The following is a 21,910-nucleotide window of genomic DNA, read 5'->3' as shown; positions in this document are numbered from 1 at the left end:
TCAAGCATACAAAACTTGAAAACTAGAAATTAAAAGTAGCAGTAAACAGTACTGTTAATTATAGTGACCACGCAGTACCCTCTTTCTTCTTAAGGAATTACTTACAGATTGGATCACGTGCTGTTTTGGGGTCTGAGGGGGGACTGAACTTTCCAGGTCCAGCTGCATTTTCAGCACATACTCTAAAGACATAGGTGAGTCCTTCTAAAAGGCCTTCTACCTTGGTCTTCAAAGAATTCAGAAGGTTTCGGTTCACACGAGACCAGTGTGTGCTGTTCACCTCACGTTTTTCAAGCCAGTAACCCAAGATGGGGCTTCCATTATCTTTTGGTTCATTCCATGTCACTAGCATACTGTTACTGGTGACATCTTCCACAATGGGCTTATCAGGTGCATCAGGTGGTTCTGATTAAAATAAAAAAAGGCAAGTTTGAATTAATTCCCTAGTATGACATAAAAATTCAAGTGTATAAGCTGGGATAATGTATATAGCAACATATGATAAAAAGGCAAAGTTTAGATGCTAAAGAACCTTACCAAATGGATCTTTAGCTATAAATGGCTTTGAAACACATGGCGGTCCAGGCCCAAACCTATTTTCAGCTCTTACACGGAAGAGATACTCTTTTCCCTCAATCAGCTTTGTCACTGAATATTTGCAGTGCCTAAGCGTTGAGGTGACAACCATCCATTCTGAGTCAGGTTTTGTCTTGTCTTTCTTTTCCAAAGTGTAGTTTAAAATTTCACTGCCACCATCATCAAGGGGTGGCTCCCATTTACAGAGGACTGAGGTCTTTCTGATATCTTCAAATTCAAAGTTGATCGGTGGTCCTGGTATATCTGATATTTTAAAAGAAAGAAGTGGTTAAAAATTTTTGTAGCACTGCTTGCAATGGAAAATGTAAATGTTGAATGTGCTTCAGTGACGTCAACTTCTGTTTTTCCTGCATCTGTCTTCGTATCACATTAGCTAATGAATAACAACGTCAGTTTTCTTTGACGTAGCCAGGAGAAGAGAATGAGGATACCTGACTGAAGCTATTTCCCACTCCTTTTAACTGCCCCCACGAACTCTTATATTAACTTTCTTCCACTGCAAAGTGTAGTTTTACGTACTTACCTAGCACACAGACGGTACATGGAGCTTTTGCAATACCATGGTCATTTTCAGCTTTGATCATGAACAGGCCATGATCGGGTCGGACAGAATCTCGGACACGTAGCTGAGATTCTCCTTTTTTACTATTGTCGATACTCAGACGCTGTGTCAGAGGCAGGACGAATGGTTGTTCTTCTTGAACTTCACCCTTCCTTCTCCTAACCAAGGGTTCTACCCGCTTCTTAATCTCCTCTGGTGTGATAATACTTTCATCCTTTAGCCATGTAATTGTTGGGTAAGGTGAGCCAGAAATAATTGCATCAAGTGCTATTTCATCACCTCGTCTGACTTCTAGGCTTGTTTTCATAATGATTTTCGGGGCATCTGTAACGATTAAAAGCAATAATTGTTTTCAGTTCTGATGAAAATGTCTGAAGTGAAGTCGCTCAGTCATGTCCCACTCTTTGCGACCCCATGGACTGTAGCCTACCAGGCTCCTCCGTCCATGGAATTTTCCAGGCAAGAAGACTGGAGTGGGGTGCCATTTCCTTCTCCAGGGGATATTCCTGACCTAGGGACCGAACCTGGGTCTCCCGCATTGCAGGCAGACACTTTACCACTGAGCCACCTGGGAAGCCCTGACAGAACATTATTCTCATTTCTTTCATGATGGGAAGATGGCAAACCCATTAAACATGACTTACCAACAGGATCCACAGCTTTGGTTGGAGGAGTGGCCCGAGAGGGTTCGCCAATACCAGCAGCATTTTCTGCTCGCACACGGAATTGGTATTCCTTTCCCTCTTCAAGGCCTTTTGCTGTATAGGTCAGGACTGGGACCAGGTGTTCATTGCATCTCTTCCATCTCTCTTCACCTTTAGCAATCTTCTCTATGATGTAACCCATTATCTTGCTTCCTCCGTCATACAAAGGTGGCTTCCATGTAATAGTCATTGCCTCAGCTGTAGGATTATGTACCTCAACATCTACAGGTGGATCAGGGGGTTCTGGAGTACAAGAATAAAACCTGTTAATATAGGGAAACCCATCTTGTTAAAAAAAAAAAAAAAAAAAAAGCACAACTCCTAGCTTTATGATGTTCACAACCCAAACTTACGCTTTGGATCTTGAGCAATGACTGGATTTTTCAGTTCAATATATTCGCCTCCACCAATCTTGTTGACAGCTTTAACACGGAAGAAGTATTCACCATTTGGTATGAGATCCTTGACAGTCCAAGACAGTTTGTTCTCACCAGACATGACTGGTATGTACGTCCTCCTCCCAGCTTCTCTGCGTTCCAGGACGTAATGAAGAATTGGGCTTCCACCATCATATTCTGGAGGTTCCCAAGTTAATTTACAAGAACTCTTGGTCACGTCACTTGCTTTAAGATCTCTGCATGGCCCAGGTAGGCCTGTTAAAAACAAAAATGATTTATAACCTGAAAAGGCTGGGTATTAAGAATACACACTTTCTCTGTGTAGGACACTGTAAGCCATTTAGCATCCTTGACTCTAAACTACTAAATATCGGTAGCTCCCCCTTAGTTTTGTTCCAAGCAAAAGTGGCCCCCCAAATTTCCAAACACTGTCCACCACCATGTGTGGGGGAAGGGGCAGAAAATGTTACCACCCCTGGTTGAGAACATTATGAAAACTTGAAAATACAATTAATAAATGAGTATTGGTTATTTAAACATTCTTTTGGTATATCTTTTATTCAAATTGCTATTTCATATGCAAATAATTACAACAGAAGTAAACAAATGTAATCCGAGTTTAGTAATTTCATTTCTTTAGAATTGCTTTGCTTCTCATATGGTAAGAAATAATCTGAAAGGACATTTAGTTTACAAATAGCCAACTCATGAAGCCATTTCTACTAGCACTGCAGAGTTAACCATTTTTCCCAACATGTAAAGCACGCCTGGTATTTCATCAAAGAATGATTACCTATGACTTTGACATTGATTGAGGCAGTTGCTGAGCCAAGCTTATTCTCTAGGGTAATGGTGTAAATGCCAGCATCGGCACGGACACTCTTGGGAACTTCGAGGTGTGCAGAGATGTGATCGTTCTTCATGGTTAATCTGTCACTTGCTTTAACTTCTTTGCCGTCTTTATGCCAACTAACAGTTGGAACTGGGACAGCTCTGAAGGGAACAGGAATGCTTAACTTTTCACCTTCAATGACAACAATGTCGTGAGTCTCCAGATCAATGGTTGGCTTGCCTGTAATCCAAAAGGGGGCAGAAAATAGTTATGTCGAAATGCAATGCAGGAGTAAAGTTTGCTGTATTAGTTGTAAAGAGAAACTGTGTTCTTACAGTCTGGGTCTTTGGCGACCACGTTTTCAGAGATCTCAGATGGCTCACTGACTCCAATGGCATTAACCGCTCTCACTCTCAGCACATACTCCTTGTCGGGCACAACACCTTCTTCAACCTTGAATTTCAAGTCTTTTATTGGGCGAGAATTAACTCGCATCCATTTCTCAGTGCCTACTGGACACATTTCAACATGGTATCCTATAATAGGACTTCCACCATTTTTCTCTGGAGGTTTCCAAGCAATGTCAATGTGCTTTCTCCCAGCATCAGTAACATGCAGGTCAAGAGGAGGTGAAGGAGGACCTTAAAAGACAGTGAAATGTTTGCATCCATAATCTCATCATCAAACTCTGGACAACATCCTTTGTAAAATCAGCACTACTTACTTGTTGGATCTTCAACTTTCAGGATTTCTGTTGGTTCACTTGGGTGACCAACTCCAGCCTCATTCTCTGCCCGAACCTGAAACTGGACCTCTGTTCCTTCAATGACATCAGTTACTCTAAAGTGACAGTCAGGTCCTGAGGTCTTTCCAGCTTTCACCCAACGGGTACCTAATTTTTCTTTCTTCTCAATGACATATCTATTGAAACAACAAGCATGTTGTTAACACTAATAAAGAATTTTCAGCCAGATATAATTTTTTCCTTATGAGTTAATTAACACTCTACCTCTGTATTGGTCTTCCACCATCATTTTTAGGTGGTTCCCACTTCAGATCAATATGTCGTTTCGTCACATCAACCACTGTCAGAGCGTAGGGTGGTCCAGGCGTGGCTGAAAGCAAGATTTTCGTCGGTTAGAAAAACCAGAGAGAAAAGTGACAATCTGCTATAAATGGTGTCACAAACGTGAAGTTAGCATACTAAAGGTGTCCTTGGCCAGGACAGAGTCCTCCACTTCACAGTAGTCGCTCTGTCCTATGGCATTTTCTGCAGCAACTCGGAACACATATAACGAGCCCTCCGTCAGCGGGGTCACCGTGCACTTGGTGTCCTTCACGGTCGTATCCACCGTTTGCCAGCCTTTCCGTCTCACGTCTCTCTTTTCCACAATGTAGTTGGTGATGGGCGACCCGCCATCCTTCTCAGGAACAGTCCACTTTAGGTCTGCTGTATTTTTTGTAATATTGATCACTTCAAGCCAGCGAGGTGGTGATGGGGGATCTGAAGGAAAAAAAAAATAGTCAATTTTTTATTGTCCAATATTCAGTTTTCACTAAATTTTCTAGTCGTCACTAAGAAGAACCCAGATAGCAAAGATGAAATAATCAAAAGTGACTTACAGAGCTTCTCCCGGCAAAGCACAGGGTCGCTGGGCTCACTGGGCTCACTTTCCCCGGCCTTGTTCACAGCTCTAACTCGAAATGAGTATTCCTGTCCTTCCATGAGCCCTGGGAGCAGATGCTGGGTGGTGGGAACTCCTTCAGCCACTCGGACCCAGTCATCTGTTCCAGTCTTTAGCATTTCAATGACATAAGAATCTATCTTTGCCCCTCCATCATGTTCTGGCTTTGTCCAGTTCAGCATTAATGATGTTCTGCCTATATCTTTCACAACTGGTTTCCCAGGGGGCCATGGAGGGTCTGCAAGCCAATGAAATGAAATCATTATTTAGGTTTGTCAAAAGGAATTAATATAAGCTTCAAAACAATCACAGAAAACGAATGAATCATACCTATGGCATCCTTTATTAAGATTGGCTCAGTTGATTTGCTTGGTTTTCCAGGTCCAGCAAGATTTTCAGCCAGCACACGGAATCGGTATTTTTTCTTATTTGTGAGACCTTTCACTCTGAATTAGGAACAAAATGTGAGTTGAATACCATGATGAAAAGCAGAAAATTCTATTTATTTCACATAGAAGAATGTAATTAATTTAAAGATTGGTTTGGCAATTTAAATGAAAATATTTCAATATAAATTAAAAATGGCCTTTTCATGGTCACACACAAGATTTGGTCACATGTACCAATCTAATTATAATATCTATAATAATAATCATTAATATACTGGAGGACCAAACACTTTGCGACTTTCATAAAGTTGATATTTTACGGTAAGAAATTAAGAAGTGTGTCCTTCAATGGAATTTATGTCTTTTTTGAAATTATGTGGTAATAGAAAAGATCAGATCATTAAAATTTTTATAGTAATATATAATCAGATATATTCAAAAGGAATGCTAAAGAATGAAAATTTGTATGCACTGCTGTTTTAACATTGTGATGGAGAGCTTGGGCATACCTGTATGTTGTGTCCTTTATTGGCATCTTATTGCATCTAACCCATTTATCACTTTCAGGATCTAATCGTTCAACCCAGTATCCTGTGATGGGGCTGCCACCATCGTCATCTGGCTCACACCATGTGAGGGTCACTGCATCTTTAGTGATGTCAGAAGGTTCGAGGCGAGTTGGAGGTCCAGGCGGATCTATAGACAGGATAATCATGTGGGTTATATAGCCTTTATACAAATATGACAACTAAGGATACATTTAACATAAGCATCCTTTTTTTTTTTCTTTAAACTAACTGATTAATGAGAAACTTACCAAACTGAAATTTGGCTGTTATTGGAGTGGCCTGAACTGGCTCACCAACACCGTACATGTTTTCTGCAGCAACTCTAAAGATGTATTCTTTATTGGGTGTTAACTTGGTTGCCTTGAACTTGGTATCCTTGACAGTTGATGAGAGCTTGTGCCACATATCACTGTCAGTGGCTCGTCTCTCCACAACGTAATTTGTGATTTTAGATCCACCATCATCACGTGGTGGGTTCCATGTAAGAAGACACGACTCGTTGGTCACTTCTGTGATGTCAAAAGCAGCTGGGGGTCCGGGTTTATCTGTGGATGGCATTACATACTCAGAAAAAACCACATTTTTAAATCACGTTTTCTTTTCAAAAGTAGCTGGAATGAGTTTGCTCATTTTTAAAACGAGAACCTCCCTTACCTAAGACGTTCACTTCTACCACGGCGGTGGCCCGACCACAGACGTTCACGGCCTCGATGATGTAGGTGCCAGTGTCACTTCTCTTACTATCCATGATTGTCACTGTGGATTTTTTAGGAATGTTTTCAATGGTGATTCTTTTGTCCTGTTTCAGAAGCATGTCAGCCTTTGTCCAGGTTATTTTAGGTTCAGGCTTGCCGGTTACAGTGGCAGGAAGTTCAATCTTAGTTCCTGCTTTTACAGTGATACCCGCAAGGAGCTTCACATCCAGGAAAATTTCTGGAGCCTCTAAATTGGAGAAGATTATTTAAGATGTTAGCAAGTTCAGGTGGAGTTAAAGTCAGAAGTCTTGACTAAATAAAGCAAAAACCTAAAGTAAGTACCCTGTGTGTCTACAGCCTGGATTTCTTCTGTGGGTTTGCTTGGCTTGCTAGGTCCTAGCCTGTTCAAGGCCTTCACACGGTAGGCATACCACTGGCCTTCTTCAAGACCTGTCACTTCCATTCTGTCAGAGAACAAGAGAGGATATTTTACTTTAATGCATTTCATCTGTCCCATTGTGTAGTATTCATAATATTTCCCAAATTCATACCCCTGGTATAATACTATCCTTTAATTCTGGATTGCTTCAATATTTTAATTAATAAAAATATTGATTAAAGGGTAAGTTCAGCAGCACTTTAAAAAAAATTAGACAGACCCACCAAAGAAGTTCTAAACTTAACATTTAGACTTTCCAAAATAAAGCCCATGTAGTAAGAGTACTCTTATGTCAAATAATTTAAAAACTTACTTTGTTTCTGCCACTGGTTCTCCACAGGCGACCCACCGATCAGAACCACGTGGGCATTTTTCAACTATATATCCTTTGATGCGTGAACCACCATCGTGTTTAGGTGGATCCCATGTTAGGAAGATGCTCTTGGCTGTTCGATCTCTCCACTTAACATTCTCTGGTGGGTCAGGTACCGCTATAGCATTTTAAAGAGAGAGGGTCAGGCTTAGATAGACCATCTGTGAAATCTCTATGTTGCCAACCTGTGTCTTTCCCCCATAACTTCAACTCCAGGTCTAAAGCAAAAACAGGTGGGAATTCCCTGGTGATCCAGGGGTTAGGACTCCACATTTTTACTGCTATAACCTAGGTTCAATCCCATAAGCCACTCTTTGCTACCTTGTGGAGTATAGCCCACCAGGCTCCTCTGTCCATGGGATTTTCCAGGCAAGAATACTGGAGTGGGTTGCCATTTCCTTCTCCAAGGGATCTTCCCAACCCAGGGATAGAACCCAGGTCTCCCGCATTGCAGACAGATGCTTTAACCTCTCAGCCACCAGGGAAGCCCCTCCATAAGCCACATAAGTGTGGCCAAAAAATAAATAAGAAAAAAATAAAAACAGGTAACAAGAGGCTAGGTAAGAAATTATCAAGGATGTACTCACTTGCAGGAGCTGACATATTTACAGGTTCATCAACATATGCGGGTTCTCCAGGGCCACACTTGTTACGAGCACAGACTTTAAATAAATATTCTTTTCCTTGAAGAAGATCAGGAACTGTGAATTCTAGGTCAGTCACAGAGTCTGTAACCTGGGACAAAGCAATACAATTAATTAGCTATTTTCCAAAAACTCTCTGCCCAAGTCAAGGTTTTTCCATGAGCAGAGTTTTGAATGCTAAGGATGATTCATGTGTTAATTTCATATTAAGGAAAAAGTTGCAAAGAAAGATACAAAATAATATTTGACCCTTAATATAAGGTGGAATTGTTTCATAAGTTATATGCATTAAGAAGTCGGCAAATAAGGTATTGATTCTTTCTACCAACTGGGCAAGTAGAAGTATGATAAATCAAGGTTAAAGGAAAGTAATGGTATAAACTAGGGAGAGAAAATGGCAGATTAGGCCAACTAAGGTTATCTAGTGGAGTGAGAAGTATGATGACCAGGGAGTTAATTTAGTACTTAGTGTCCTTAGAATGGCTTATAGCCCTTTTAAAAGGACATACTGGATACTAATCAGGTACTAAGTAAATAAGTAGGGTTTGCTTTATTTTTTTTTTTAAACAAACCTAGCTGAAGATCTGGTAAAGCTCACAGAATGAGGCAATTACACCAAATCTTAGTTGAACTACCTCAGGAAGCATTAGCATTAATACATTTTAAAAAGATAGAGGTACTTTTTCAGCAGTGTAGAGGTAAAAACATTTAACTCTGCAAGGCATCACAGGGTGTCCCCCATTCTCTTTTCTGGAGTTGGTGCATTGTGCTCAAAACTCACTTTAGTCCATATTTTCCGGCTGACTTCACGCTTTTCAATAACATATCCAGTTAATGGACTTCCTCCATCGTCTTCTGGTGGTTCCCAAGTCAAATGTACTGAGTCCTTGGTTATATCACCAAATTTCAGTTCTTTGGGTGCACTTGGGCGAGCTGAAAAAAAAATTCAGTCAGAATCATTAATAGCGTGAACCAATATTTGTTAGTACCATCAAATTACCTTATATGATAAAAGGTTAGTTCCTTACCAATTACGTTGACATCAATCTCCCCAGAAATTGCCTTCGCACGATTTTCTAACTTCAGTGTATAAATGCCCTTGTCTGGACGTTCACTTGGAGAAATGACAAGCTCGGCGTAGGCAGACAGGGTTTTCATTTTCACCCGGTCCCCTGCTTCTAGTACTTTATCTCCAAAAGACCAGGTAGCAGTTGGCCTTGGATAGCCTGTGCTTGGCACCAGGATCTTGATGGGATTTGGCACAATAACTTCCAGACCATCTTTAAATGCACTTAAATCCATTGTTGGTTCAGCTACCAAAGAGAAAAATTAATGACTTTCCAATACTATATTTAAATCCCTAGTACCCCCAAAGAAGCTACGAGCTGTTCCCAAATCTAACAATGAAATATCCATTTACCATCAGCATCATCAGCAGTTAGAGGACCAAGAATTTCAGATGGATCTGAAACACCAGCTTCATTTTCTGCAGATACGCGATATAAATACTTATTTCCTTTTTGTAATCCAGTAACCTAAAATTAGGAATCAATATTTGTAAAAAATATATATACATTTAAGTCCACAATCATATACTATTTATTTTAGATACACATGCCCTACCTTGTAAGTCAATTTAGGGACAAGTTTCTTATTGCAACGAATCCAATTGTCTTTTCCTTCTTCACAGTGTTCAATTATATAGCCCAAAATTGGGCTTCCTCCATCTTTCAGAGGAGGTTCCCATGTGAGCTGGACTGAGGACTGAGTCTGATCTGAGGCACTTAGGTTCACAGGAGGACTTGGTCTCTCTGGATTGGAAGAAAGAATTGGAGCATACCATTTAATTGTTTTACCACTGGTGCCACCTAGGAAGCCCACCATTTAATTCAGTGACAGATTTATTAAGACAATGCAGTCATCATTTCGATCATCCCTGTAGTCACTGGATAAAAGCAGGCACAGTCTGCATTTCTACAATTTTGTTCAAATTTTTCTGATGTTCTTTGCATTAACTTTGATTTATTTTAATTGATATGCTTAATTTCTTGATTTAGTGGAGTACTTATTTCCCCTTTTTTGATGAACTTACCAATAGGATCAGCAACTTTGATGAAAGGTGTGGCTGTACTTGGTTTTCCAACTCCAATTCGGTTTTGGGCCCTGACCCGGAAGCTATACTCTTGTGCTTCCACCACATCAGTGACAGTTGCAGACAGGTCTTCGGCTCTCACTGTCATGGCAGTTTCCCATCTGATAGAAGTCTTGTCCCTTAATTCAATGACGTAGTTTGTGATCTCAGCACCTCCATCATACTCTGGTGGCTCCCATGTCAGTGAGACACCAAATCTGTTCACATCAGTGATCGTTACATTCAGAGGAGGGCCTGGAACATCTGCATTTCATCACAGAAGAAAACATGGGCTTTCAGTTATCTCAGAGATAAAAGCAAAGATAAATTGCTTTTCAATTTACTTAAAGATACTTTTCAATTTACTTAAAAAAGTCTTCTTACCATATTTACTCCTCGCTTCTACAGGACTGTCAGTTTCTACTGGTTCACCAGTGCCAACTCTGTTCCTTGCACTCACACGGAATAGGTACTCAACTCCTCCTTTCTGTAGTCCAGTGACAGTAAACTCACAGCTGTCTGCACGGTCAGTGGCCAGAACCCATGTCTTTCTCTTGATGTCACGTCTTTCAACAACATAACCTATGATTTTGCTTCCACCATCACTTAGTGGTTCTTCCCAAGCAAGGCTCACTTCACCATCAAATGTTTCTGTCACTTCTAAGTTACGTACTGGCCCGGGAACATCTGAAATTCACATATATAGTTTTTTTTTTTAGTGTATTATCACCTTTTTAGTTGTGCTTTGCCAGTAAAGTCCAAGTGACTCAAGGGCTTACCAATAACTTTTAAATTGATGAATCCTTCTGCTTTTCCATGTTTGTTCTGAAGCACAATTTTATACCTTCCTTTGTCTCCTTTCTTGGCTTTTAAAATTCTGAAGGAAGTTTGTTCAGCTGTGGTATCAACTGTTTTTGAAGAGAGGGGTTCATTTTCTTTAAACCACTCAGCTTCTGCTTTGGGGTAGGCATAGTAGGGCACCACCATCGTCAGAGGCTGGCCAGCATCAACCTCCAGGTCTTGGTCAGCTGTCTTGATTTTAGGTGCAGCTAGTGAGAAAAATCATATATGAATGTTTTTGAGTGCTTGATTGTAGTCCAGAGATGCCTTAGCTGTTTTACTATGCATTTGTCAGCAAATACTAGTTACATAACCTTGGAAGCATATCACAGTAACTTTACAGTGGAGACTTCGAGTTCTCACAGCTTACTGGACAAATGATCAGACTCTGAAGAATAGAGGATTAAGGATGATATGAAACCATAAAATCTCCATTCTTTGCTGTTAATAACAGGCCTAAATATAGTGCATAAAACATGCTTTTTGTTTTATATAGAGTAGGTACCTCATATTTAGTTCAAGATAAATCAGACAAACTTGTTCTTATGTACAAGAGGTGTATTAATGGCTTTTTCAAAATGTCAACTGATGTGGATGTCTAGAAGCCTGGGTCAGAATGAGAACAGATCTAAGAGGCCCCACAGGGACTTGGAAAGTAGAAAAGAATAGGGCTGGCTCTAGGTCTCGGTTTGCTGGGGAGACTCACAGGGCAATAGGTTAATTCTAGGAGTTAATGAACAGCTGCCATATGCCAGGAACTGTGCTGGGTTTCAGTAAGTAAAGAGCAAAGCTCTTCGTGGTGAGAGGAATTAGAATAGTTAACATGTGGACAGGGCTTAATAGGAATAAAAGGGTCTCACAAACATTTTCTCATTAACTGTGAAGTCTGAAACCAGCACAGTATCTGTAGTACTGTAAGGCTATCTGAAGACAAAAGAAAGGGACTTACCTGCCAGTTCAAGCTTAGCTCTGGCTTCTTTGTCTTTGGCAATAAATCTGTATTCACCCTGGTCACGGGGCTTGATGTCACAAATCTGTAGCCTGTGTATCTTTCCTTCACTCATCATCTGGTGTTTGTCACCCTGGACGATAATCATGTTGTTTTTGAGCCACTGGACTTCCACCTTATCTTTGTTGAGCTCAGCTAAAAAGACAACATCAGCACCAGGGGCTTCAAGGATGTCTTGGGGAGGTCTGATGATCTCAACAGGAATTTCTGAAAAGAAAATGTGAAATAAATACAAACTTGTTTGTATTGGGATTAACAACATTGGAAAACTGGTACTAATATGAAAAATCGTCCTTTCATTTAATATGTACCTTCCACAAAAAGTCTAGCTCGAGACTTCCTGTCTTCTACTCCACAAGCATATTCACATTCATCATCCAGCCTGCAGTCTTTTATAATGAGTCTATGTATACTGCCATCTTTTTCAAATTTGAATCTAAAAGAAGAGATTGAATTATTGGTTAGCTTTCATAAGGACCACTAAATTGCCAAACATGTATATGGATATATAGCTAAGAAATAGAGATTGAGATGTTCTCACATACTTTTTGCCTTCTTTAATTTCTCTCCCATTTCTGTACCATTTTACATTTGCTTTCTCTCTGGAGAGCTGGCAGGAGAAGACAGCATCATCAAACTCGGTGACTGTCTGGTCTTCAAGGTGTTCCACAAATTCTGTAGGAGCTTCTATGATGAGAAGCTCAGCAACAGATTTATCTTGTCCTGCAGTGACAACATATTCACCCTCATCTGGGAAGCCACAATCTTTAATGATTAGAGAGTGCTTATATTTGTCAATTCTATATAAGACACGATTGTCAAAAGCCACTTCTTCTCCATTTTTGGTCCACTTCAGTGTTACGTTGAGCCGGTTCACCTTACACCAGAATGTGACAGATTTCTTCTCCATTGTTTCAATATCTTTAAGAGGCTCAATGATCCTAAGATCTTCCTCTGTTGGAAAGAAGAAGAATGTTGATTTTAGTTGTTTTCATAATAGAAATTGATTTTTAAAATCTCTAATGTCAAATAAGTGACTTACCTTCTACTATTAGATTGGCTGCACTCTTAACATTTTCACCTCTGTGATTGGTCAGAGACACACTATAGTTGGCTTGATCATCTAATTTCGCGTTTCTAATTCTGAGGGTGTAGACCAGGTCTTTTTGGAGAATAATATATTTCGAACTATCAAATATGGCTTCGTCATTTCTGAACCATTTGGCTTTGGCACCTTCGGTGTTGACCTCACAGTTAAAGACAACTTCTTGTTGTTCCTTCACACGGGTGTCCTTCAGAGGAACTATGATCCTGAGTTTTTCTGAAAGCAATCAGCAAGACTTTATAGTATGAAGGACCAAAGTGGTAGATGCAAATATAAGTATATCTAAGAAGCACAGACACACTCACCAATTACAGTCAAGTGAGCTGCTGCTCTGGCGGCCCCAACCATGACTACATAAGTGCCCATATCTTGTAATGTGGCATCTTTCACAACCAGAACCCTCTTTTTGCCATCAGCAATGACATCATATTTATCTCCAGATTCAAGAGTCTTATCATCTCTCTTCCACTGGACTTCAAAGCTTTCCTTTGATATAGAGCAGACAAATTCAGCCTTTTCTCCTTCAAGTATTTCAAGGTTTTGAGGCTTTGAGATAAATTCAGCAGCAAGTTCTGGAAAGAAAAAGTTGCAAGACATTGAAAACTTTAGCATTTATACCTTAAATGCGAAAAGCATGATTTTCTTAAAATAGCATTCATTGTAATTTTCATACCATGAACTTTGACTTTGCCATCGGTTCGAGAACTTGGGAGTCGGCAGTTGTAGTTGCCAGCATCTTCCAGGTGAGCATTCTGAATGATCAGGATTCTCTTTCGTCCATCAGTAAGTATTTCGTATCTTCCTGTTTCAATGATCTCTTCATCCCCTTTGTACCAAGTTACTTCTGCTCCAGGCTTGGAGACCTCACAAACCAGTTTTATAGTATCTGTTTCACTAACCTCAATGTTGGCAAGATTTTTTGTAAAGACAGCTTCTTCTTCTGCAAGAAGAATTTTTTTAAAAATAAATTAAACTGGAGATTTTTTTTTTTTTCCCCCAACACATATACTTCTGCAGAGAAAGACTTCACTCTTACCCAGAACTGTCAGCATGCCAGAAGTTCTTGCTGTCCTTACTTCACAGGAATATTCTGCTTCATCATCCAGTAGACATTTGTTGATAACAAGAATGCGGACTGCTCCCTTAGATATGATGTCATATTTTTTGCCCTTTTTAATTTCAGCACCATCTTTAAACCACCGAACCTTTATTTAAGATAAACAAATACTTTTATCAGTTTTCTTATTCCTTCACATGTATGTCCTTGAGAGGAACTATGATCCTAAGCTCTTCTAAAAGCAGTCAGTAAGACTTTATATTATTAAGAAGAACTAAAGTGGTAAATATAACCAAACCCCAAAAAACAAGAACACACTTCTTCAATTATTAAGTGAACAGCTGTGACACTATTATCAGGTATTAAAAATAATGGGATCATATAAGTGTAGAGTCATAGAGGGCTTTGGATTTCATGCAGACCAACTCCTTTGTTTTCCAGATGTGTAAAAGAGACTCAAAGTTGACTCATCTATGATAGTTAATGGCCACCAGGAGTATTTAGTTGAGAGATATGAAATTGTTGACATTTGATTGTTTTTAGCTTAAGAAAAATCTCTTTCCTATGGTTCAAATTAATAATATATTATTATTTGTATTATTTATAATACAATTTGTATTATTTATAAAAAAATAATATTTTTTCAAATAATAGAAAATGAATACTACTAATACTACTAACAAGAGAACAATTAAATCAAGTATGTCTTTCATACTAAAATAAAACCATTAATCTAAAAATAAAATGATTAGATAGGTTTGATTCACTTTTTTTTCCCCCTCATTTTGGCTGACCAAAAAGTAACCAAATTTATTGGAGAACACAAGTTAGCAACCACACAATCACAGACCTTGGCATTTTCTCGGGAAATTTCACATTCAAACCGAGCCATTTCTTTTTCTTTAACTCGAAGGTCAGTGAGTGGTCTTAAGAATTCCACATGAGGAGCTGTAAGAGAAGGTCAGAATTCAAAATGAGGTTTCTAGAAATTCATTCTGACATTACTATAGTGCATATTAAGAACAAGTGAGTTTTTTGCAGGCTTTTTCATATTAGGCTACAACTGATTTGGAAGTCACTTGGAACTGCCATTCAGTTGTGATACTTTGCATTTTACACATCTCTGTAGTTTTTATAAAATTATGTAGCATATTATATGCCCAACTAATTCTTCCTGTCTATCACCAGCTTAGTTCTTCTGAATGATAGCTGGAAGGAAAAATCTTCATTGATCCATCTCCAGAGTTGAAAGTTGACATTGTCAAAGGAAATACCAATAGCAAAGAATCATTATCTTATTTAAGGCAGGCAGAATGATCTTTGAGAAATTAGAAGAATTCAGTGGTAGTACAGCTTGAAGAGCTAGGGCCAGTCTTGTCTATAGCTAAGAGGCATAAGTCTGCAATTGAAATCATATATGTTCAGCTTTTTTGGTGTGTGCCAGCTTCAAAGATGTCACATACAAGGCATAAAGTTCATTAGCGCAACTAAGCAACAAGCTTTGAATGGGAGGGGGTGATTCTTTTATATATATATATATATATATATAGTTTTATTTATCTCCAGAATTAAGTTGGTGGATTTATAGGATTGAAGAGCTGCCAGCATGTCCTTCCTTTTTTCAGGGCTCCTTGTGAGTCCTTCCCAAGATGACCTTTCTTGATCAATGAGATTCTGGAACACAAGTGCTGGCTAATAGGCTTGAAGATACGCTCATTGTAGCTGAGTCTTCTTGGAGTGGAGACGAAGTAGAGGACAGAGAAGAAGGTGACTCAAGAAGCTATTCTGTCTTAAGTGAAAGTAGAGCAACCACAATGCGGAAAGAATAAAACCGACTAAGATGCATGGAAGCACAATCAAAACCACTATGAGCTGTTAACAGATGGGAAGCAACTAAACCAAATAGCCAATGTATTTTTTTTTTCTAATTCCACAAAAGAATTTAAAAACGGGCTTGATTCTTTAAAAATAAAACTGTTTTCCATGCTAGGGCAGGTACTACCCTAGTTTGCAGAGTGCAGAAAGTAAGCTTGATGGATTAGACATGGTAGGGGTGTGTGTGTGTGGTGGGGGGAGGTGCCTGCATATCTTAAGGTGGGTAAATAGCAAATACTGCACAAAAATAAAGACACTCTAAGAAAGTTATCACTCGACCAATAAATGAATGAAAAAAATGAGCTAGCATGTGGCATTTTGAAAAAAGATGTTATATTTTCCACGAGAGGAAGAAACAAGGCTAAAAACCATTAGTGCTCTCTTCACTTATAGGGCTCAATCCAGGCTCCACTCCATCTTCTTTTCCACTCTTCTTCTCAGAGGCAGCTTTATGTGGATGGGTTTTATCACTACAGCAGACCTCTGGGCTGCTTCTTTTCAAACTGAAGTTTCATGCTCATTTCTAGTGGTTTCTCACACCTGAGAATTCATTTTCCTTCCAAGTGGAACTTGCTTTCATTTCCTTTCCTTTTTTAGTTTTTTTTCTGACTCCCTTCTTGTCTTTTTAAGTTTAAATTGTCCTCATCTGTATCGGGATATTCCTGTAGTAGGCTTACCCCACACAGACAAAGAGCACATCTGCTGATTACTCAGTGAGAAGCATAGCAAGAAGTGATCACTCTGCCCTTCTCAGACCAGATGTAGCAGAAGGACATTTCTCTTTTTTTTTAAACACATAAAAGATCATGTTATGTCAGTACCAATAATGTAAGTCTCCAAGAAATGCAGTTAGGCCAAGAAGGGCATGCAAAAAGTGGTTTTGTTGTTGTTGTTGTTATCAAAGAGTTACAAGTGAAAAGTCCCGTGTAAGAAGAATACTTACGCACGACATTCAGGTTACAAGAAGTCTTAAAATCCTTAGCATCACAAGTGTATGTCTTAATATCCTCTGGGGTACAGCCATGTATAATAAGTTTTCTGACTCTGCCATCGGCAACAATCTCATACTTCTTGCTTTTGAGAATTTCCGTCCCATTTTTGAACCATTTCACCTTAGCATTTTCTCGGGATACTTCACATTCCAACACCGCTGTGGCTTCCTCTTCGACCGTCTGGTCCTCAAGAGGCTTAGTGAATTCAACTGGGGGTTCTGAAAGAATCATACTAATTAGCCAAACTTCTCCAAGAGTTTCAGCACCTCCTCAATTCTCCTCTTATATCTCGAGGGCTTTTCGGTTTTTAAGTTTCATTTGTAAGTTTTGATTCCACCTGGATGTTTTCCTCTAATAATGATGCTTCATCATTATTTTTATATACAGAGGAAAAGCAAAGAATATGAAACAACAAGGAAATAATAGCCAACTCTTGGGTAAGAGAGTGATAGGTACCCATGGATAATGAGATTTCCTCCAACTGTTTACTGAATGCAATAAAAACAGTGGGATGGAAAAAGGAAGTGAAACCTATTCTAGCCAAGTTTGGCTTTTTTTTTTTTTTTTTTAAAGTTAAATTTTGGTCTAATTTTGTTAGGCCGAAAAGTAAAATTAGCCTTTCTGATATTCGGTGGATTTGAGTGATCTATGAAGTAAAGTGAAGTGAAGTCAATCAGTCATGTCTGACTCTTTGTGACCCCATGGATTGTATGTAGCCTCCCAGGCTCCTCCGTCCATAAAATTTTCCAGGCAAGAGTACTGGAGTGGGTTGCCTTTTCCTTCTCTGGATTGAACCTGGGTCTCCCACATTGCAGGCAGATACTTTACTGTCTGAGGCACCAGGTGGTACTTATCATATACAGATAGTTAAGAGTTGGCATTATTTATGAAACTCTGTATTATACATGTTTTAAAAAAATAAGCTGTGTGATTATTACCTTTCACAAAGAGGTTGGCTTGCGTTTTGAAATCTTTTGCTACTAGTTGAACTTCTCCAGCATCTTCTAACTTTACATCCCTCAAAGTAAGTGTATGAACTCTTCCTTCTGAACGCGTAACCACCTAGTTTTTTGGGGAAAGAAGAAAAAAGTTCAGTTTAAGGATATATGAATGGTAACTAGATTTATCACAGTGATCATTTTGAAATTTACAGAAATAAGAATCACTATGTTATGTATCAGGAATTAATATAGCATGATAGATCAATTATACTTCAAAAACAAAGAAAACCCAACAAACTCATAGAAGAAGAGATCAGATCTTTGTTTACCTGGGTGGGGTGGTGGGTAGAGGCTAACTGGATGAACTGATCAAAAGGTAGAAAATTCTAGTTAAAGATAAATAAGTACTAGGGATGTAATGTACTACAACATAGCAGACATAATTAACACTGCTGTATGTTACACATGAAGGTTGTTAAGAAGGTAAATCCTAAGCATTTGTCCTTAACCACAGGACAAAACTTTTTGCTTTATCTTTAATGTGAGATAATGGGTGCTCACAAAACATTGTGGTAATCATTTCATGATACACATAAGCCAAATTATTACGCTGTACACTTTAAACATATACAGTGCTGTATGTCAATTATGTATCAATAAAACTGGAAGAAAAAAGAATATACAAAACAACATTCCTCTCTATATGTGTGTGTGTGTGTATATACATATATACATAGGTAGGTACATTTAGTTCATTCAGGTAAAGAGTTTGAAATAGTGCTTTGTAAAATGTTTTATAATAATTTGTATAGCATATATGTATTTGAAAATAATTTAAACCAATAATTTGGAATCTTTTGAGGAAATTTTAGGCTTTTACAGTTTGAGTTACCTTTATATAATTACAGGGAGGACTTTTATGTTGAAATGCCTTGTTTGAATTTATATGTGTATGAGTATTTATATGTATACATATATAGTTGACTCCGTTTTACTACTGGGTTTACATATATAAAAGAAGAACTTACAATAGCTAAATCACGAAAGGAAGGGAGAAAAATGATCACATATAGTTAGCTGAAAGTAAACCTTATGTTCTAAATGCAAGATGTTTGCTTTGCAATGAACTAGAATTCTTCCCATTTATTTAGCAATTATTTTGCAAACCAATTAAACATGTGATTAAAATAATTTGTACAGGTTCTTAATTTTGTTAGAACACACAAATGAAGATGTTGGCTCTTCATTTCACACATGAAAGTCATGTATTTGCACTTTATGACTGGGAAAAGCAGGTATCAGACAGAGCTATGATTGTGTGCATAGCACAATCGGATAAAGAGACTACTGTGATCTTAGAGTATGAAGACAAATGCTGCCACTACTGTTAATATTTTGATTTAGATTATTGTTGTAAATGCAACCTTAGGTGGTTTAAAGGGGTATCACCTGTAGGAAAATGAATTGTCAAAAAGAATACACTGCCTTGATATGGGCTGCAATTAGGTCCTGTAACTGACTGGTGCCAACTGATCAGGCTACAGACAGAGCTATCCTGACAGTAAATGATAAGACAACTGGAGGTCCTTCTAGTTCAACCATCCCAAATTCCTTAAGACATTGTGCCCTGTCATAGAGACTGATTTTGCTTAAGAGTTCACTTACAGTTAAGAATAACGTAAAAATTTTTACCAGTAGAACTGTTTATTATGGTGGTATAAAGAAAGGAGTTAGGAATAAAGTTTCGTATGAAGGTTTTTCCTTAATGAAGAGTTGGGCTATTAAAATAACTACCTTAATCATTGGGAAAGCCAAAACAAAATAAGGGAAAATAAATAGGAGAAAGTAATTAAGATATGTTCTAGGAACATAGCTACTTATTCAAGGACATGGTGCTTGAATGGGAGAAAGATTGTTTTGGTGATGATGTTTCAATATAAATTGTGCATTAAAAATTCGACTGTGACTTAGGGCTATTTTAAAAACTATCTCAGGTTCTAATCTACCAACAGATACATCTTATTTGTTGACACATGGTTTTATCATTGAAATTTCACCGAGGTTACTCTAGAATATTCTATTACCAAGAACTTGGCTCCGTGGTTCTCAGGAAATATTGCTGTATACCGAAACTAACACAACATTGTAAATCAACTATACTCCAAAAATTTTTTCAAAATAAAATGGTCTAGTTCTTACATTAGAACTAATAAGACTAATCTTTTAATTAAAAGCTCTTCATCTGAGCTAAAGATATTTAGTAGCAAAAGAGTAATATCATTTGTCCTTAAGCAATGTTTCTTTGGGACTTCCCTTGTGGCTCAGACAGTAAAGAACCCACCTGCAGTGCAGGAGACCAGGTTTTAATCCCTGGGTCAGGAAGGTCCCCTGGAGAAGGGAATGGCTACCCACTCCAGTATTCTTGCCTGGACTATTCTATGGACAGAGGAGCCTGGTGGGCTACACAGTTCATGGGATTTCAAAGAGTCGGACACAACTGAAGCAACTAACACTTTCTCTTTCAGTGTTCCTTTATTCAAATCATGAAAGGATCTTGAAAAGTCAACCAATTCTCTGCCTTTAGACATGGAACAATTAAACCACACTTAACTGGACAAAGGTGTATTTTGAAAAAGCAAACTTGAAGGTGGAGATGCCTCCATCACCCAGTTCAGTAATATGCAGAAGACCTCACAGTGAGGACAGTTTCCTCATTTAACTTAATTCTCTTGCTGCAGATTGAATGTATGACTGTTTTCTATTCTTGGTAACTAAGGAGATCAACTGGTCATTACTGTCTGTATAGCAGGCAGATTTTATCTCCCAGATGAATGTTAACTGAGTACCCTTCAATTCCTTTGTTAAAATACTACTATTTTTGTTCGAGAATAGTTGTTCAAAGGCATTTTCCTTCTAATACTTTAATCAACTTTGTGGTTCTTAATTAAACTGAATCCCTTTTTAATATTCCTAAAATTCTTAACAGTTTGATATATATTGAAGACTTGATGCCACATTTGATACTATTTCTAAAAATACTGAAAAAAAAATTGACATAATGGCCTGTGCTTATTTCCAACACATGTTGGATGTTTTCTATATATTTTATTTCAAGAATTCAAAATTAGTAGTGAGTTATCAAGATAATTTAAACACATGTTGTCTTAGGGAGCAAAATACATAGTTCAATTTGGGTATTGAGCTATTTACTCAATACCCACCACAAGCTAGTTACTTCCTAAAACTTCTTAAAGTATAGTTTTTCATACATGTGGATAATCATAGAGCCCTTCTTTCTTGCCACCACCATCGGGTACATTTTAAATAGTACATTTGCATTCCAGAATTTGCACAGCTCAAAGCACTTGAGGGTTAAAAATAGCTTTGGAGAAATGCTTGAAGAGCATATCCACCCAGAAGTTATCTCAACTACTTGATCAACTGCCTGAAATGGAATTTCCATCCTCTCCTCTTAATCCCCTTATATGCAGAACACGAAATAGCATGGAGAGAATTCGCCACGAAACTTAATCTGTACCCTTGTACCACACAGCAAATCAGAAAGTCTTTTTGATCCTTCCTGTCTTCAATGAATTAAACTATCACTGATCATTAATTAATGTTTGCCTTTTCTGCAAAAACCTAAAACTTGATCGTACTTAAAATTTTAATTTCCATTTCAATAGAAATATCATCAGGTTAAACCCAACAAAAATGAGAAGAACCTGCTTTACAACGTCAACAGAAATCACACTTGAGTAGGGAAAAGAAAGGGAAGGGGAGACAAGGGAACAGTAAGAAAGTGAAGAACAAGGAGCACACGTGTGAAGATGGAAGAACTGAGGGAGAAAGAAGTGCAGGCAAGGCCACCACCCGCCCGCCTCTGACCTTGTCACTGGGCTCCAGCTTCTTCCCTCTGAGGTACCATTCCACGGGGATGTCCTCGTAGGACAGCTCACAGTCGAAAGTGGCGGTCTCCCCCGCAGTCACCGTGACATCCTTCAGAGGCCTCAGGAGACCAATGACGCGGGCTGTGCGAGGGGAAGGAAACAGCTCTCGATGACTCATTTTGT

General features: G+C 38.6%; 1 protein-coding gene across 1 annotated transcript in view; it reads right to left on the bottom strand.

Annotated features, from left to right (window-relative positions):
* The window catches only part of TTN (titin), a 275,821-nt gene that overhangs the window by 82,388 nt on the left and 171,523 nt on the right, over positions 1 to 21,910 (bottom strand). The window contains exons 208-243 of the mRNA XM_061135156.1: positions 21,726 to 21,868; positions 17,835 to 17,958; positions 16,848 to 17,114; positions 14,880 to 14,977; positions 14,009 to 14,177; positions 13,646 to 13,912; positions 13,278 to 13,544; positions 12,910 to 13,188; positions 12,413 to 12,821; positions 12,179 to 12,303; positions 11,808 to 12,074; positions 10,798 to 11,067; positions 10,403 to 10,705; positions 9,980 to 10,282; positions 9,511 to 9,698; positions 9,308 to 9,422; positions 8,916 to 9,200; positions 8,669 to 8,820; positions 7,831 to 7,978; positions 7,184 to 7,361; positions 6,774 to 6,895; positions 6,391 to 6,678; positions 5,985 to 6,281; positions 5,677 to 5,863; positions 5,109 to 5,224; positions 4,717 to 5,016; positions 4,298 to 4,597; positions 4,103 to 4,208; positions 3,818 to 4,014; positions 3,429 to 3,734; positions 3,055 to 3,333; positions 2,217 to 2,516; positions 1,804 to 2,106; positions 1,121 to 1,483; positions 538 to 840; positions 106 to 405 (exon numbers count right to left, since the gene is read on the bottom strand). Of these exons, the coding sequence (XP_060991139.1) occupies positions 106 to 405; positions 538 to 840; positions 1,121 to 1,483; positions 1,804 to 2,106; positions 2,217 to 2,516; positions 3,055 to 3,333; positions 3,429 to 3,734; positions 3,818 to 4,014; positions 4,103 to 4,208; positions 4,298 to 4,597; positions 4,717 to 5,016; positions 5,109 to 5,224; positions 5,677 to 5,863; positions 5,985 to 6,281; positions 6,391 to 6,678; positions 6,774 to 6,895; positions 7,184 to 7,361; positions 7,831 to 7,978; positions 8,669 to 8,820; positions 8,916 to 9,200; positions 9,308 to 9,422; positions 9,511 to 9,698; positions 9,980 to 10,282; positions 10,403 to 10,705; positions 10,798 to 11,067; positions 11,808 to 12,074; positions 12,179 to 12,303; positions 12,413 to 12,821; positions 12,910 to 13,188; positions 13,278 to 13,544; positions 13,646 to 13,912; positions 14,009 to 14,177; positions 14,880 to 14,977; positions 16,848 to 17,114; positions 17,835 to 17,958; positions 21,726 to 21,868 (8,424 nt within the window). The remainder of the gene's footprint in view (positions 1 to 105; positions 406 to 537; positions 841 to 1,120; positions 1,484 to 1,803; positions 2,107 to 2,216; positions 2,517 to 3,054; positions 3,334 to 3,428; positions 3,735 to 3,817; positions 4,015 to 4,102; positions 4,209 to 4,297; positions 4,598 to 4,716; positions 5,017 to 5,108; positions 5,225 to 5,676; positions 5,864 to 5,984; positions 6,282 to 6,390; positions 6,679 to 6,773; positions 6,896 to 7,183; positions 7,362 to 7,830; positions 7,979 to 8,668; positions 8,821 to 8,915; positions 9,201 to 9,307; positions 9,423 to 9,510; positions 9,699 to 9,979; positions 10,283 to 10,402; positions 10,706 to 10,797; positions 11,068 to 11,807; positions 12,075 to 12,178; positions 12,304 to 12,412; positions 12,822 to 12,909; positions 13,189 to 13,277; positions 13,545 to 13,645; positions 13,913 to 14,008; positions 14,178 to 14,879; positions 14,978 to 16,847; positions 17,115 to 17,834; positions 17,959 to 21,725; positions 21,869 to 21,910) is intronic.

Source organism: Dama dama, chromosome 33 (genome assembly GCF_033118175.1).
Source record: "Dama dama isolate Ldn47 chromosome 33, ASM3311817v1, whole genome shotgun sequence".
Classification (NCBI taxonomy): Eukaryota; Metazoa; Chordata; class Mammalia; order Artiodactyla; family Cervidae; genus Dama; species Dama dama.
Note: the sequence above shows the minus strand (reverse complement) of the source record. Positions and strands in the feature narration are given on the sequence as shown.